At 61.1% G+C, this 17,253-nt stretch overlaps 2 protein-coding genes and 1 non-coding gene across 13 annotated transcripts; all 3 read left to right on the forward strand.

Moving 5' to 3' along the window:
* Positions 1-5,987, forward strand: ZNF324 (zinc finger protein 324). Of its 4 annotated transcripts, none has more exons than XM_057534252.1 (5): positions 1-384; positions 510-572; positions 2,008-2,134; positions 2,461-2,577; positions 3,198-5,987. In XM_057534252.1, exons 1-5 carry the CDS (start codon positions 355-357, stop codon positions 4,583-4,585), a joined length of 1,725 nt encoding a protein of 574 aa, XP_057390235.1. In that variant the 5' UTR covers positions 1-354; the 3' UTR covers positions 4,586-5,987. The 4 variants fall into 4 exon arrangements, with proteins under 4 accessions (XP_057390235.1, XP_057390236.1, XP_007175451.2 ...); XM_057534253.1 differs by lacking the exon at positions 510-572 and adding an exon at positions 769-859; XM_057534254.1 differs by lacking the exons at positions 1-384; positions 510-572 and adding exons at positions 808-859; positions 1,504-1,581.
* Positions 984-1,114, forward strand: LOC114236890 (small nucleolar RNA SNORA30/SNORA37 family). The gene has a single exon (XR_003622733.1). It is a non-coding gene; the product is annotated as a small nucleolar RNA SNORA30/SNORA37 family (small nucleolar RNA).
* Positions 5,988-8,403: 2,416 nt separating the features above from the next.
* Positions 8,404-16,972, forward strand: ZNF446 (zinc finger protein 446). 8 transcript variants are annotated; one of them, XM_057534261.1, is made up of 7 exons: positions 8,404-8,447; positions 9,650-10,030; positions 10,106-10,307; positions 10,652-10,746; positions 11,881-11,965; positions 12,128-12,220; positions 12,341-16,972. In XM_057534261.1, exons 1-7 carry the CDS (start codon positions 8,409-8,411, stop codon positions 12,721-12,723), a joined length of 1,278 nt encoding a protein of 425 aa, XP_057390244.1. In that variant the 5' UTR covers positions 8,404-8,408; the 3' UTR covers positions 12,724-16,972. The 8 variants fall into 8 exon arrangements, 7 of the variants coding, with proteins under 7 accessions (XP_057390244.1, XP_057390245.1, XP_057390241.1 ...); XM_057534262.1 differs by having other exon boundaries at positions 12,131-12,220; XR_009006090.1 differs by having other exon boundaries at positions 11,881-15,576; positions 16,752-16,972.
* The last annotated feature ends 281 nt before the right edge of the window (positions 16,973-17,253 follow it).

Genomic DNA, 17,253 nt, shown 5'->3' on the forward strand with positions numbered 1-17,253 from the left:
CCACTGGCCAATGAGGGCTCGCGAGATTGGACCTCCGGCGTCCGGGACTGTCACTTGGCTGCCGGCGTCGGGCCACGCCGGTGACGGCCGGAGAGTGCTGGGTCGGGGCAGGTTTTGCGGAAGGGTCTGGAGACCCGAGGTGCGGGCAGCGAGGACGTGCGGGCGGAGATCCGAGGCACGGGCAGCCGAGCCCGGGGACCCACGGCCAGTCCCCGGCCTCAGTTTCCCGGGGTGCGGCGTGGGCGCCCCCCGAGCCACGTGCTCTCCGGCCTCCACGCCGTCCCGACGCGGCGCCCTTGACGGACTGGGAGAGAGGCCCGGAGCCTGAGCGCCCGCACCTTTCTGCAGGTTCCGATGGCGGCGGCGCAGACAGACCCGGCGCAGGTGAGTAGCGGGAACCCCAGGCCCCCACCCACCCGGATGCCTCCTCCATGGCCCCGGGCCCCGAGCCCCGATCGAGGGAGGCACTTTACCTGGACGTCTTGTCTTCCCCTCGCGCTTCGTCCTAGGCCCTGCTGTCCCGGTCGGTTGGGAGTGCACGCGTGGGATCCCCACTTCTGGCAGCTAAGGGGGTGAGGTGTGGAAGGAAGTTCCAAGGGGAGGGTCCCCCGTCTGCAAAAGCTGGGAGGGAAGCCTGAGTGTAGGCGCTTCCGGAACTGAGCTGCTCGGCGGGGAGAATATATGTATGTCTGAAAGGGCAGGCCGAGGAGTTAAGACTATCCCGAGGGCACCGGGAGACTGGACATGCTTTAAGTTACGATTTTTTAGGGTATTCCACCTATTGTTGAGCGGAGAACAGAAGCAGAGGGGCGTGGCGGTATGCAGGGAGGAGGCTGCTGCCACAGTCCGGGCAGTGCAGGTGCGAAAAGCCGTTGGATTCTGGATAGATATGCTGATGCATCAAGTGCGGGGTGTGCGGGAGTGTCCTGAGTGAAGGGCCATTCTAAGGTTTTCCGCCGGAGCACCCAAAAGAATGGAGCTGCCTAGCACTTTCACAGGTCCTCCCCCAGGCAGTGGGGCCAGGATTTGGTAGCTGGTGCTGAAATTGAAAACCCTTGATTGTATCCTTGCCCTGGGACTGTGCCAGTGGCAACTGTCACTCAATGGGACAGAGAAAAAAAGAACGGAGCTGCTGTAGACAAAATTAGGAATCTGAAGGGAAAGTAGGTTTCAGGGGGAAATTGGGAAGAGTCTGTGCTGTCTCAGAGTGGAGGTGTCACATGGACCTGGAATTGTAGATGTCCAAGGACAGAGTCCTGATGTTCTGAGTGAGGTAGAGCCTGGGAATCAAACTTAGGAAGAGGGCATCTCACAGACTCAGCCAGGGGTAGGCATGGGCAGTTAGGGCTCTAGGGAGATGAGGAGTGGCTGGCAGTCCCTGGAGCTCTCAGGGGAAGTCTGGCAGGTGGCTGAGGGAAGGGAAGGTGGCAGCCAAGTGAGGAGGAAATAGAGGGGGCCTGGCTATGGAGGGAGGAGGGAAATGGCTTCTTGTGTGCCCACCAGATCCTTGGGGCCACCCCTGTGGCAACTGGAGGGGATCAGCCAGTCCTTCAAGTTCAAAGAGCAGCCTTGAAATGTCAGGCAAGTTCAGCAGGAGAGGGCATCCCTACAGGGATGGGCATGTCCTGGGGGCTCTGCAGCTGGAACTTGTACAGTTACGTATGCAAGAGCAATGAGGGCACCTTTGGGGAGGCTCAGCTTGTGCAAAGGCTGGAGAATGAGTGGACGCCAGGGGCTGACCTTGGTGTGGCAGCCAGCAGAAGGCCAGGGGCTTCCCCTGGCTGCCCTGTGTAGAGTGGCCAGGTGGCGTTAAAGAGGCATCTATGGCCTAGATGGGGAAGGTGGAGGGGAGGGTCCAGACAGGTGAGGGAAGTCCCGTCTGCAGAGCCTTGGGGGAGGAGGCTGAGCACCTGAGGGACGTGAGCGGAGGTGGTCTTTGGGGCAGGGAGCTGGGTCTCGGTTCATACGGCTATAGCGTAGATCATGTCCATCTTCCAACTCTTGTAGGGCCTGATGGCCTTTGAAGACGTGGCTGTGTACTTCTCCTGGGAGGAGTGGGGGCTCCTGGATGCAGCCCAGAGGGCTCTGTACCGCTGTGTGATGCTGGAGAACTTCACCCTCCTGGCCTCGCTGGGTAAGCCCTGGGTCCTCCATGGGGAGCTCATCTGTTGCCAGGCTAGGCTGCCAGCACTAACCTCTTACCACCCGGCGGCCAGTGAGCAGCCACATGTCCTCTGGCTGAGTGTCCCTGTTAGCTGTGGTGCCTCTGTGCTCAGTCCCCTTCTGGTGCTGCCAACACGGTTCTCCTCACAGGAACCATCGAGCTGCTCCGAGAGCCCTGCCCTGTGATGCGACCTCGGGTATCCTTGGTTGCACAGATGATGCCGTCCGTGGCCCACGAAGCCCTGACTCCTGCCATCTGCCAGGGTTGACCCCTCACTTGCTTGTCTTCTCTCACAGGACTCTCTGTCTCCCGACCCCGCGTGGTCATCCAGCTTGAGTGTGGCGAGGAGCCCTGGGTTCTCAATGGGACAGATGTGACCCTGGCCAGGAATGCCCAGAGGAGGCCGAGCCCTGGTGAGTGGGGGCTCAGGGGTGTGAGCTTGGGGCCAACCTATGGCCAAGCTTCCGTCCACCTTCCCTCCTGGACGCTCTCCTCTCCAGCTTCCCACCCGACCGATTCCTTTCACCATCAGCCTCTTCTGGAGGCTCCGGCTTTGGCTGCCCTTGAAGGGGAGCTCCAAGGGCCACCCCCAGGCCATGGTGAGACCTGCTCAGAATCCCACCCTCAGGCAGTCTGTGTGGCCTCAGACCCTGCCCGTCTTCCCTCACCACCTCATCTGTGGGGCCGTTTGTTCACGTGTTCATTGTTGAGCACTTGCAGTGGCCAGTCCCGTTCCCGGCACTGGGGACACAGCCTTGCCCAGATCACTCCTGGTCCTGCCTTTGTGGGGTTGACCCTGCTAGGGGAGAGGCAGTCAGTAAGCAGAGTTGGTGAGTAAAATCTGTTACATCAGGTAGCCATCAGTGTAAGGGGCAAAGCCGCCTGGGGGGTGCCCTGGGACGGGCTCCGTGCAGGAAGGGAGTCCGGCCCCTGCTCCTCTCCCCAGCTTCCACGCCCGGTCCTGTGGGCCCCCTTGCCTACCCACGCGGCCTGTCTGGGAGGACCCAGGCGTCCACCGTTTCTCCTCCTTCAGGTTCCCCTCATCTGGCAGAGGACAGAGATGTTTCTGGAGAAGCAGCATTGCCAGGGGCCTTCCAGGACGGCCCCCCTCTGGCACCGACTAGGGTTCTCCCCAGCGCTGGTGCCTCTGAGCGTGGGAAGAGCCTGGAGGGTCGGCGCGGCGTGTCCCCCTCTCGGGAGAGGAAACCCACAGGGGTGTCTGTGATCTACTGGGAAAGCGGTGAGGCCAGCGTCAGCCTGCGGCTGACCTCTTCTCTGCGGGCCCCACCCGGGGGGAAGGCCCTCGCGCCAGGCAAGCAGCCGAGGGCGTCGGAGCGGCAGAAGCTGTACGCACGCGAGGCCCCGGGGAGAGCGTTCCCGGGCGCCCCAGAGGCTCAGGGGGCCCGAGGCATGGGTGAGGCTTGGCGCGAGCCTCAGAGGCTGCTCGCTGTCCCAGAGCCCCCGACCTGGGCCGAACTGGGCGAGGCCCTGCACGCTGGCCCCGGCCTCCTCTCTGGGGAGAAGCCCTTCGAGTGCAGGGCGTGCAGCAAAGTGTTCGTCAAGAGCTCGGACCTGCTGAAGCACCTGCGCACCCACACCGGGGAGCGGCCTTACGAGTGCGCGCAGTGCGGCAAGGCCTTCAGCCAGACGTCGCACCTGACGCAGCACCAGCGCATCCACAGCGGAGAGACGCCCTACACCTGCCCGGCCTGCGGCCAGGCCTTCCGGCACAGCTCCTCGCTGGTGCGGCACCAGCGCATCCACACGGCCGAGAAGGCCTTCCGCTGTGCCGAGTGCGGCAAGGCCTTCAGCCACCGCTCCAACCTCAGCCAGCACCGCAAGATCCACGCCGGCGGCCGGCCCTACGCGTGCACGCGCTGCGGCCGCAGCTTCTGCCGCAACTCGCACCTGATCCAGCACGAGCGCACGCACACGGGCGAGAAGCCCTTCGCCTGCGCGCTCTGCGGCGCTGCCTTCAGCCAGGGCTCGTCGCTCTTCAAGCACCGGCGCGTGCACACCGGCGAGAAGCCCTTCGCCTGCGCGCAGTGCGGCCGCGCCTTCAGCCACAGCTCCAACCTCAGGCAGCACCGGCTGCTGCACACGGGAGAGCGGCCTTTCCGTTGCTCGGACTGCGGCAAGGCCTTCGCCAAGGGCGCCGTGCTGCTCAGCCACCGACGCATCCACACGGGCGAGAAGCCCTTCGTGTGCGCGCAGTGCGGCCGCGCCTTCCGCGAGCGCCCGGCCCTCTTCCACCACCAGAGGCTCCACACCGGTGAGAAGCCAGCGCGGCGGCCCCGGGCCGGCCCGCTCCCCCAGGCCAGGCCTCCTTCGGGGGCGTCGTCCGAAGGCACACTGGGGAGGGAAGCCGGGCCCACTGCCGCCTCGGGCCCAGCCACGGTTCCGAAGACGGCTGAGCCGTGAGGTCGCAGCCCTGACCTTCCCCCGCCTGTTACGAGTCCCTTCCATGGGCACGGGGCCCCACCCTCTGCAGAGCCAGGCTGTGGAGCAGCTCTGCGCGTGCGCTGCCGTTCCCCCTGCACGTGGTGACAAGATCTGCCTCTTGTCAGCCCCAGCTCACTCCTCCGGCCCCAGGCGGTCGCGCTGCACAAAGGTCAGGGGGAGGCCGGCACGGTGCTGCCAGCTCGCCCATATTTTGACTGTGCGCGCGAACGGGAAGCACTGCGGTGGGGCGGAGGTGGTCCTGAGAACTTTCTGAGGTTTACGCCCAGCCTGCAGGGTCTGTGTGGAACCTCTCCACCCCCACCCCCAGCGTATTCCCCCAGCCCTCGGTTCATCCAGGGCTTCCTGGGAACAGGCCCAGAAGACAGGATGTCATGGGGGCGGCAGGTACTGGCTTCGGACAAGTGGCTGGGCTCTGAGCCTCAGCTCCCTCCTCTAGGGGAGAGAAAAGATTCAGCCCTGCAGAGGGCATTTGCAGCACCCTGACAGGCAGCATCTTGATAAGGGCCATTACGTGCCAACCGCCAGCGCCCGTTCGGAGCGCTGCACAGCTTCTCCTGACAGCTCTGTGAGGTGGCTGCTGTGGCTGGTATCCCCACGTCTCTGATGAGGAGACTGAGGCACAGAGAGGGGACGTGATTTGCACAACAGCAGGGCCACTGGCCCAGCATCCAGAGAGCTCACCACTTTACGCCCACACTTAGCCTGCCAGCTCTGAGGGCCGGGTGAGGCCTGCCTGGCTCCCTGCTCATGGCAGACCCTCAGGAGGTGGAGGAGGGTGGAGGCGGGAAGTCCCCGGGTGAAGGACGGAGATTGAGAGTGATGCTTCCCCAGCTGTGCTGGTGCGTTCAGAGTGTGGTCCAAGCCCCAGCTTCGGCCGCGTCCTGTCGTTACCAAAGTCAGCGATACAGGAGCCTTTCCATCCCCACTGCCTTGACTGGAGGGGACCATAACAACAGGTGCAGAGGAGACAAATGGGGCTGCTTGGTTCTCTGGGGTCCAGTGGCCACGTGCCTGCCATTACCTAAGGCTGTGTGTGGCGCCCTCCCAAGATCCCCTCCCCAGTGTGACATAACCCACAGGGTGGGGACACTGAGGCAGACAAGTTGGGTGGGGGCCTGGTTGGCTTCTTGTGGCCTTCAACAGACCAGCCCCATCTCCACCTTGGGCCTCACCCGCAGGGAAGTTAATGGTGTTTTCACTGGGGGTAAAAAAAGACTAGAACTTACGGCTTGGAATGGATGTACATTGTAAATTCTCGCACGGCACTGTGTAGGTCCACAGCCTCAGCCTCCAGGTCACGGTTCAGAAGGTTTTAACAAGACAGAGTCCAGAGAGGCTCTCTAATAAAGGTTTCTTTTTAAAAACATGTGAGTGGTAGCAGCCTGAAACCGGTGTCATCCCAGCACGATGCAAACGTGTCATCACACAGCTGCAGGGACTTGGCTTCAACCCTGGTCCCTTTGAGAGGCCGCAGGGTAGAGGTGCAGCCTGTCTGCGGCCCACCGGAGGTCTGTGTCCCCTTGGCAGCCAGGAGACCTGGGCAGGGCGGGGCTGCCCCAAGCAGCAGCTCTGCTGGGACATGAGCCTTTGTGGATCCAGGCCCTGGAGTCTGAGGCAGGGGGCACATGTGGAGACCCGAAAGGTCGACCCCAACCCAGTGGGTGCTCCAGTTCAATCACCTCAAAGACCTCGCAGGTATCTGCCATTACCAAAGAGCAGAGACATGACACCCCCAACTCTCCACCTGCCAGCAGGTTCCACCCCTGAAACCTCACAAGTTCCTGCAAGGAAAGGAGACATGGGGGTGGGGAGAATAGTCACACAGGGCCAGGCTCCCCAAGCCTCCTCAAGGGCAGGTCCCCCGAGCCATTGTCCACCCCTCTGGGGGCCCATCCTCTCTCTGACCTGGTCCATGCCCTGGCCTTGCCCTATTTCATCTTCCCCCAGGCTGGCCCCCATGAGGGATTCTTGAGCAGCTCACTTCAGGGTCAGTGTGGATGGCTATGAGATGCAGACAAACCCCACAGAGCTTACAGAAGGCTATTGTAGGGAGCCCATGGGATTCAGGAGCAAAGGAATGTTGAACATCAAGTGGATGCCCAGAGAGTCACTTGCAACCTTTTTTGCATCTTGGACAGAAGCTGGGCCTGGTGCTCTATCCTGTCTCCCCACCAGCCTCCTCCCTGCTTCACTGAGCCTTTCCTGCCTGTGTGCTTGGCCCTTCCTATCCCTCCTTTCCTCCACCCTCTCGAGCCCACCCTCCCAGCACCAGCGGTGGTCAGAGGCTCCAGCCCTGTTCCTGTGGGAACAGCAAGCATGAGCACCCGCCTTCCCCCATGTCTTGGCCCCTAAGTTGTCCTCCCCCAAACCTTTTTGGTCATGTTGGGCCACGTCCTGCCAGGCTGACCCTTCCACTCAACCGTGAACGGGTCATGACTATAAAAAGTATCCGTGGGCTTTCTGGGTCAAGATGATGGACTGAACACATGCATCTCACTTGGTCCAGAAGCCCACTGAAACCACAGAGAGCATTTAAAGCAAACCCTTGAGAATTCACTAGCGGTCCAGTGGTTAGGACTCTGTGCTTCCACTGCCGGGGGCTCGGGTTCGATCCCTGGTTGGGGAGCTAGGATTCCACAAGCGGCACGGCCAATAAATAAATAAATTAAATTAACTATAACACAAACCTACAAATATGAGGATGGTAAAAGAGGAGGCAAAGGCATTCTGAAGCTAGAAGTTGTTGGGGGTGGGAGAGCTGTCACTGATTTGGGGAAAGCCAAATACTGAGTTGGCGCTGGCAGAAGTGGAAGGAGATCCCATCAGGCTTACGCTGCAGAATTCCAGAAGGCTTGAAAACCAGCAGACCCCTGGAAGGGGAGACCCAAAACAAAGATGACTGAGTGGGAGCTCCTGGAGAAGCTGTCAGAGCTCCAGCTCTCCCCACAGGGTAGATGGTGGAAGAGTCCTTTCTGGGGAATCCGAACAGTCCCAGAGAAAAAATCAAATCCCTGGTAGCCAGGGATTCCTAGGTATTAGAAGAAACCAAAACAGGCAGGCAGATGCACCTTAGGGTCGAATAAATAAGTCATGGTTCAGCCATTTGATGTGTGGAAGCAAAACACCCTGACCCACAGTCAGATTTTAAAAACAATAACATCGTCTACTGATTTAAAATAAAAATAAAGGTCACCCTTACTAGTTCTGGTCCCCAAAGTAAATAAAAGGCTGAACACGTCCCATAATTCTGGACAAAAACCTCCAGCCCTCACTTTGCAGTACTGATCTAGCTGAAGGTATGTCTGAGACTCTGAGGGTATAAATCATGGAACAGTTTCGTCAGGAGATGGGTGCCTGCTGTCCCCGCATATCTGCAGGGCGCTCAGCAGTGGTCGAATGAAGGACCCCAGCACCATCCTCGCTGGAGAAATTCCCGGGGATGGCGGAGAAAGCCCATGGGTTAGGTCAGCCTTCCCGGTAGGTCCCTGCTTCCTCCTAGGACCCTCGGGAGGCGAGTCTCGGCGAAACAACACTCCCCCAGACCGCGACTTCCGGCCTCCGGGGAGGGCAGGGCAACTCTCGGGCCGTTGTCTTGGAAACAGCTGGAGCAGGTTGGTTGTGCTCCAGGAGTTACCAAGGCGTCCCCCGGGCGACCAGAAAGAAGCCTCAGGTAGGGCGCTGGGGGAGGAGCCTAGGCGGAGCGCGAACTCTGATTGGCCGAAAAGTCACGCTCCTCCCCATCCGTCACCTCCTGCCAATAGGCGCCGGGCCTGTTGTGCACATGCGCAGGATTCGAAGGTACCGTCCGTCTCCGCCGTTGGTGAGTCCTAGGGTGCGGATACAAAGGAAGAGCGGCTGCCGGGGAGGGGAGGGAGCCCCCCAAACCCTGCGACTCTGCAGATTCCTCTCGGAGGGATGGAGCGCCTCTCAGTCGTGAGAGGCCTCTGAAAAGGATCATCTACTGGCGGAGGCCGCGCCTGTCCCTGTTTGCTGAGGCTCATGGGAAATGTAGTCCGAAGGGAGGGGGCGCTGCCTTCGGAGCAGACGTGTGATTGGCCAGGGCGGCGTCGCCAGGGCAACGCGCGAGGGGCTGACCGCTGGGTCCGGGGAGAGGCGGGCGGGACCGCGTGGGACCACTTACCCGAAGTGGCCTCGGGTGGCCGAGGTGAGCTCCGGCCGGCTGGGTGGGCGTGGCCTTTCTACTACCTCCCGACGTGCCCCACCTCCGAGCCTTCTCCCGGGCCCCTCCTCCATTCCGGAGCCCCGTTCCCCTCCTTCGGGAAGACCTGCCCCCCTTCGCTCTGTGGAAGGCGGACTCCAGGAGTCAGGCCTAGTCCAGCCTGTCGGACAGGCCCACCCCCCCCAAGTGGGCGTGTTTCACTCCAGACCCTCTGCAGGGCCGGGACACAGTTGCCGGTCCACCGCTCCATACAACTCGTGATTCCGTTTTGCTTTGCTTCTGCATTTCACACGCACGGTCCATACCGTGTGAGTCATGCACAGCTCTCCGCGGTCAGCGAGCACGGTGTCTCGGGGTCCACATCAGCCCCTGCCTCGAGCCATGGCGCAGGCCAGCCCCTCGGGGTGCCCCACTTGGGTCAGCGTGTCCCGGAGATGGTGGGGACAGACAGCCTGGCCCCAGTTCTCACCCTGGATCACGGCCCCACCGCCTCCCTGGCTACCCCCTCTCTCCGCCGCGGGGGCACCTGCCGGGGCTCAGCCTGACCCTGGAAGCCTGTGCTAACTCCTCTTGCCTGCGCTGCAGCATCATCTCCCGGCAGTTCCCTGCAGTTTCCTGGAAGCTCCACCGGCAACTTCCCTCCAAGTGTTGGTTCCTTCTGCCCTCAGTTCCAGCTCCTGTGACCCCTCCCTCCATGAAACTTTCCCCAATTCAGCCTCAGGCATCCCCACACCAGGGTCCTCTCTGTCACAGCCTTAGCCCCCTGGGCTGGGCCTCTCTGCACAGTGCCTTACCCTGCCTGTGGCCTTGTGGCTGGCACCCTGACCCCTCCTTTCCTGCAGGTCCCCCTTGGTGGCTCCAAGAAGACTCCCGGCACAACAATGCCATCCCCACTGGGCCCCCCGAGTCTGCCCTCTGTGGACCCCGAGGCCACCCTGGAGGATCCTGAGGCAGCACGCCAGCGCTTCCGGGGCTTCTGCTACCAGGAGGTGGCCGGTCCCCGCGAGGCGCTGGCCCGGCTCCGGGAGCTCTGCCGCCAGTGGCTGCGGCCCGAGGTGCACTCCAAGGAGCAAATGCTGGAGCTGCTGGTGCTGGAGCAGTTCCTGGGCGCGCTGCCCCCCGAGATCCAGGCCTGGGTGCGGGGCCAGCAGCCAGGCAGCCCTGAGGAGGCCGCTGTCCTGGTCGAGGGCCTGCAGCATGACCCTGGGCAGCTGCTGAGCTGGGTGAGTGTGGTGGTGTTGGCTTCTTGGAGGGACAGAGTGAGACTAGAGCCCCGATGACTTGCCTCTCCCCCTCAGATTACAGCACATGTCCTGAAGCAAGCGGTGCTCCCGGCCACACAGAAGGCAGAGGAGTCTGTGGGGAGCTCCCACCCTTCAGGGACAGTGGAGCCCCTAAGGGCAGCCTCTGGGGAGGGGTCCAAGGATGCCCAGATGGAGGGGAACGCCCAGCTCAGCTGCAGTGTGAAGGAGGAGCCTGATGGCTACGGGCAGGAGACGGGTGAGAGCGGGGGTGCGCGAGGGCTGGGGCCTCCTTGAGAGAGTGCGAACGTCCCCAGCTAGTGCGGGGAACCCAGGTGCGGTTGTGCTGGAGCTGGGGGCTCCTGGAGGGAGTGCGGGTGTCCCCACCTGGGAGCGGGACCCGCAGGGACTGCAGACTGCAGAGCGGGGTCCCCGGGAGGCCGGAGGGAAGGGCTGGCTGCCTGCCTTCTTGCTGTGTGCCTGGCACACGCAGAGGACTCCTCCCTGATGCCGAGGAGGGCCCAGGCTGCGACACCAACGCCAGCTCCTCGCCTGCTCTGGCTCAGGTGGGAGCCCCTGAACCCTGTCTGCCTTGCTTCCTAGCACCGTCCAGCCCCCCACATCCAGGCCGGTCCCATGAGGGGCCCGCTGAACAACAGGAACCGACCTCCGTGCCCTTCCAACCACCCGGGATTCAGGTGAGCAGCCCCTGGTGGCAGGTGCAGGCCCACAGTGGGAGGAGAGCCCTGCCAGTTGTCCAGGCTCCTTGGCCAGCACCTCTTGTGCTCTCTGCTCCCCCAAAGTGGAGTTGGTATCACGGCACCCCCTGCAGGTCCGGGGGGGCAGGGGGACAGACCAGTGCTTGGAAAGGATTTTGGCCTCAGGTAACTGGGATTCTAGTTTAGAGTGATTGGAAACGGCAGGGGTTGGCTTCTCACTCACAGAGAAGCCAGTCAGGGGCTTGACAGCGCCCAGCAGTCCTGAGCTGGCACCTGGGTAGGGGACAGGATGACCAGGAAAGCCTGAGTGCCACCCAGCAGTCTGGCCTCCCCTGCACACCTGAGATCAGAGTGGAGACACTCTTCCCAGGAAATGCCCGCAGCTCCCCCTCTGCCCGGGCTTTTCTCCAAGGCCAACCAGCCCTCAGCTGCGACCAGCTGGGCATGGAAGCCCCTGCCACCCAGAGGGCTTGGTTCCTGAGTGTGGGCAGCAGGGGTCTTGTCCTCTCCCAGCGACACTTCCTAATCCACGCCACACTGAGAAGTTGCCCAGGACCCAGCCGCAGCCTGAAGGCATGGTTGCTTCAACCTCCGGCACCCAGGGGCCGGCCCAGCCATGTCCTGAGTGGGAGGCTGTGCCTGGCCCTCTGCGGCGCCTGCCTCCCTGCAGCCCGGTCCCCACAGCCAGGGATGCTGAGGCCCGTGGCACTTCCCCAAGGAGGATCTCCATTACTTTTGAAACCAGAGGCCTGGGAGAGGTGCTTGGGGTCCCTGCATTCCCCTGGCTTTTTGCTCTCGGTGCAGCACACACTGTTCAAGGCCCATCCCTGATGGGTCCTCAGCTTCCATCTGTGCGGCCAGAACATGGGGTGGGGCAGCTGAGGGGGCCTGATGCATCCCCCAGGTGAGCCAGAAGGCAGGTCCCTTCCCGGCCCTGCATCCCCGGCACTCACAGGTTCCCATCTCAGCTTCCCCTTTAGCCCCACCCCCGGGCAGGTGAGGGCGGTTTACCTGCCGCTCCCCAGGTGATTAACAAGGCTGTGCCCATGGGATGGGCCGGGTGGGGTGCGGGGTAGACGGGCCTTCTGTGGGTGATGGGCCGCGTCCCTGCAGGAAGAATGGGGGCTCCTGGACCCGTCACAGAAGGAGGTGTACTGGGACGCGATGCTGCAGAAGTATGGCACGGTGGTCTCCCTGGGTGAGGACCCCTCTCCTCCGGGTCCTTGCGCGCACCTTGCCTCCCGGCGCTTCCCAAGCCGCACCCTGGCCACCCGCCGGGACCCCCACCCCTGTCCCTCATTTGTGCGAATCCCTCACGCCCCCGTGCCAGGGCTCGCGCCTGATGGGCCCCCGACCCCAGCAGGGTTGCCGTGCCCCCTGCCGGAGGCGCGCACTGAGCCGGAGCCGGAGGCGCTGAGCACCGGATCCGAGGGAGCGAGAAGCCTCCGCCCAGGTGAGTGGCCTCCCGCTCTCCGGTGGCGACGGGGGCGGGGAGCGGGGAGCCCAGGCCGCCCCGCGCCTGGGGGGCTGCGGGCGGAGTCACCAGGCGACCTGGCTCTGCCCCCGCCCCCAGGAGGTGAGAGCGAGAGCTCCCGAGAGGGCCGGCCCGGCTGCCCGGAGGCCCCGCCGCCCGCGCGGGGCAAGCCCTACACGTGCGCGCAGTGCGGCCGCACCTTCGATTGGAAGTCGGTGTTCGTCATTCACCGCCGCGCGCACGCGGGCGGCCCGGGCGCCGAGAAGCAGCCGGTGGGGCCGCCCCGGCGCGCGCTCCCGGGCCCGCGCAGCTACGCCTGCGAGGAGTGCGGCCGCAGCTTCAGCTGGAAGTCGCAGCTGGTCATCCACCGCAAGGGCCACGCCGGCCAGCGGCGCCACTTCTGCGGCGACTGCGGCCACAGCTTCGACTGGAAGTCCCAGCTGGTCATCCACCGCAAGAGCCACCGGCCCGAGGCCCCGTGAGCGCTGGAGGGGCAGCCTCGCCGGGGCCCCGGGCCCAGCCCGCCCCTGCTACTGCACTCCGCCGCAGCCTGGAGAGCTGGAGGCCGCCCAGGGCAGAAGTCAGAGTCCCAGGAGGGACCCCCGTCCTCGCTCAGTCTCCCCCAAAAGCCGCGGCTCCCTCCTCTCCTGTCTCGCCCACCCCACCTTTCAGAGAGAGAGGCCTGGGCTCCAGTGCACCGCCGCACGGGACCAGCGGCGGCCGGGTGACTTCCAAACCCCTCCTGTGACATGCTGCAGGCCGGTGCAGAAAGCCCAGGAGAGCACAGCCTGCTTCTGTTTGCAGGCAGGTGGAAGGCTAAAGTCTGTCCACTGTGCGTTTCAGATTTTTAACAAATTCCAGTTTTATCCCGGAGAAGCTTCTGCGTAAGAATCCTGAGCTCTGGTCTCTGGTGGTCAGATCAGCAGCCCCTGCCCTTCCTGCCCGGCAGCTGGAGCTTCAGAGCTGCCTGCCCACGAGCAGGGTCGGTGTCCGGCTTACCTGTTCCTCGGCCACACACATCACTCCCTGGCCTTGTCCTTCCAGCTGTCGAGTCCCAGCCTGAACGGACGTGAAGGGAACTTCTTTCCAAGTATGGATGGACAAGCATGGTGTCTGAGAACAGATGTCACTTAGGCCATGCATGCTGGCAGATCAGTGAGGCACAGAGCAGGAGGGCGGACGATCAGCTGCCTGCCGCCCACGGCAGTCCGTCTGTGGGCATTCAAGACTTTGGCCATTGTCCTGTAGTACTTTCCTACTGTTGCTCTAACGAACTCGGTGGCTTGAAACAACACAAAACGTACTCTCTTGGGACTCTGAATTGGGTCTCACTGGGCCCAATCAAGGTGTCAGCAAGGCTGGTTCCTCCTGAAGGCTCTAAGGGGGGAATCCACTTTAAGGCTTTTTCTAGCTTGTAGAGGCCGCTGCATTCCTCGGTGGTGGCCCCTTCCTCCATCTTCAAAGCCAGCAGTGGATGGTTAAGTCTTATGCTGCCTCCCCCTTGTAAGGACCCTCAGGGTTACATCTACGGCTCCCCTGGTCACCCGTGATGATCTCCCCATCTCAGGGTCACATCTCATCCATGCCCCACCTACACACCTGATCTCATCTGCAAAATCCCTTCTGCATGTGAGACAACATTCACAGGTTCCAGGGGTTAGGACATGGATGTCTTTGGGGACTGTCATTCCGCACCCTTCTCTGTCACCTTTCTGCTCTGAAAACAAGGGACATTTTCGTGGGAGGTGGTTTCAGGGAAACAGGTGCACCCACAGAAGGAGCCCTCTGCAGCCTCAGGCTCATGCAGGGGTGGCAGGTGGGTGTTGAGTGTGGCTGTGACCATGGTTACTAGCAGAGGTGGGGTGGACACCTGGGCTGCGTGGGGGGGGGGGGGGACCTTGCTGCAGCCTGAAACTGGGACGGAGAGGCCTCCTTCTGGAGGACCGTCTCCTCCATCCCCAGTCTTCTGAGGACCTTTGACCTGTCGACCACACTCAGGCCTGGGGAAGCAGAGCCAGGCTGGAGATGGAACTGGGCACTGGTGATCTTGTTACCGAGTCCAAGCTTGTACTGCTGGCCGCACCACAGGCCAATAAATTGAGAGCCGAGTTGTTGAGGCGAGGAATAGTGACTTTATTCAGAAAGCCAGCAGACTCGGGACTTCCCTGGTGGCGCAGTGGTAAGAATCCGCCTGCCAACGCAGGGGACACGGGTTCGATCCCTGGTCTGGGAAGATCCCACGTGCCTCGGAGCAACTAAGCCCATGCGCCACAACTACTGAGCCTGCGCTCTAGAGCCCGAGAGCCACAACTACTGAAGCCCGCATACCTAGAGCCTGTGCTCTGCAACAAGAAAAGCCACCGCAATGAGAAGCCTGCTGCAACTGGAGAGAAAGCCCGCGTGCAGCAATGAAGATCCAACGCAGCCAAAAATTAATTAATTAAAAAAGAAAGTGCTTTAAAAAAATAGAAAGCCAACAGACCAAGAAGGTGGTCACTCGTGCCCCAAAGAACCATCTTGCCTGAGTTAAAATTCAGGTTTCTTTCATACTGAAGGGGGAGGGAGTAAAGTCAAACATTTCCTGGCTCAGGTCAGCCCCGGGAGGGGATGTGTTCATTTCTTCTCCCTGCAGTCATTCACAGGGGGGCCTGGTCAGGAGGTTTCCTGGGAGCTGAACAAAGGTATTTTAGCTTAATGCCCATTATACCTGGGAGGCAGGGCTCCCAGAAATGGGCCATTGTGTATATTGAAGCTGAAAGGCAACATCCCTCCGGTGACTATCTTGTAACAGAATACAAAGGTGCTTCCCTGTTACAATCTGGTTGGCAAGCAGGAAGCTTCAACCATGCCAGGGACGCGGTGGAAGAGGACAGCAGGGCCCGAGCGCTCAGGCCAGGCCGAGGGCCCAACGTCGGGACCGCCAGGTGCTGAGGGAGAGCGGTGGGCAATCTTCTAATGCAATTTTCCATATTTAAAAGTAGTTTACGTTCACTTAGAGAAATCTGAAATATACAAGAGGGCAAAGGAGATCTCAGAAACGACCCCTAATGCTGCTGTCTTATTCTCAGTGTTCACCCGCGGGGGTTTGTGTCACACAGCTTGTGAAGCTACTGTACGTTGTGAATCGTGCTCTTCCCACGCAGCTCCCTGTGTTATTAAAAATGCCTGGGTGGAAATCCCGTCTTCTGGCCGGCAGTGTTGTTCCCACCAAGCCCAGATAGTTCCTTGCTTCCCGCCCCCCTTAGCACCCAGTGCTGTGGTGGCCGCACCTGAGCAGACGCCCCAGATGCAACCTAGCTGTTTCCTCAATACAGACACCCCCCAAAGTGGAAGCGGTGAGTTTTCGGGAGCATGGGATTTCTGTTCTTGTTTTTTCCTTTTTGTTTTTGTCTTATAACAAAACATTATTTTTTTAAATTAATTAATTAATTTATTTATTTTTGGCTGTGTTGGGTCTTCGTTTCTGTGTGAGGGCTTTCTCTAGTTGTGGCGAGCGGGGGCCACTCCTCATCACGGTGCGCGGGCCTCTCACTGTCGCGGCCTCTCTTGTTGCGGAGCACAGGCTCCAGATGCGCAGGCTCAGTAGTTGTGGCTCACGGGCCCAGCTGCTCCGTGGCATGTGGGATCTTCCCAGACCAGGGCTCGAACCCGTGTCCCCTGCATTGGCAGGCAGATTCTCAACCACTGTGCCACCAGGGAAGTCCCCAAAACATTATTTTATAGTTCTGGAGGTCAGGAGTCAGGCACAGCCTCACTAAGCTAAGCTCCAGGTGCGGCAAGGTTGAGTTCCTTCTGTGAACTCTGGGAGAACCCATCCCGTGTGCTCGACTTTTCCACCCTAGAGATGGCCTGCGAGCCGGGCTTACGGCCCTTCCCCACCTTCTGAGCCAGCGGTGGCCAGTCGGCTCTCTCCCACAGGGCGTCACCCTGCTACTGTCCTCTGCCTCCCCTTCCACCTCTGAGGGTTCTCGTGGTGACACTGGGCCCACCAGGATCATCCAGAACCATCTCCCCACCTCAGGGTCAGCTGATGGGCCATGGGAGGGGTTTTTGCTTTTATTTATTTATTTATTTATTTTTGGCTGCGTTGGGTCTTCATTGCTGTGCGCGGCTTTCTCTAGTTGCGGTGAGCGGGGGCTACTCTTCGTTGCAGTGCGCGGGCTTCTCATTGCAGTGGCTTCTTTCGTTGTGGAGCACGGTCTCTAGGCGCACGGGCTTCAGTAGTTGCGGCACGCGGGCTCAGTAGTTGTGGTGCGCGGGCTTAGTTGCTCCGTGGCATGTGGGATCTTCCCGGACCAGGGATCGAACCCGTGTCCCCTGCGTTGGCAGGCGGATTCTCAACCACTGCGCCACCAGGGAAGCCCTGGGCCATGGGAATTTTAAATTCTCATGGATACGTCCATGTCTTCTGGAAACGTGGGGCCCGCCTGTCTGCCTTCCCTCCAGAAGGGCTCCCTGGCAGCTAGAACGCCCTGGACTCCCGTTCTCTACCATCTTCTCCATCCTGCAGGCAGAACCCAAGAGCACTGTGTCTCCGTGGATGCCAGGCAGGCTGCACCCTCCTCCCCACAGCCGCTCACGTGGCTCTCCTCTCCCGGGGACCACACCGTTGGTCACGTCTTCATGCATCTGATCTGACTTCTGAATTTTCACGTAGTCAGATCCATCACTGTCCTCATCTTCCGTCGCTTTTCTTTGTTGTTGTTGTTGTTAAATATTTCTTTATTTGGCTGTGCCGGGTCTTTTTTTTTTTTCATTTATTTATTTATTTGGTTGCCCCAGGTCTTAGTTGCGTCAGGTGGGCTCCTTAGTTGCGGCATGCGAACTCTTAGTTGCAGCATGCATGTGGGATCTAGTTCTCTGACCAGGGATCGAACCCGGGCCCCCTGCATTGGGAATGCAGAGTCTTAACCACTGTGCCACCAGGGAAGTCCCTTCCATCGCTTTTCTTAGACGGCTTGCCCCAGCCAGCTCAGCAGCATGGTCAACCTGCAGGGCGGGTTCCAGAATCT

The sequence above is a fragment of the Balaenoptera acutorostrata genome, chromosome 19 (genome assembly GCF_949987535.1).
Source record: "Balaenoptera acutorostrata chromosome 19, mBalAcu1.1, whole genome shotgun sequence".
NCBI classification, from domain to species: Eukaryota; Metazoa; Chordata; class Mammalia; order Artiodactyla; family Balaenopteridae; genus Balaenoptera; species Balaenoptera acutorostrata.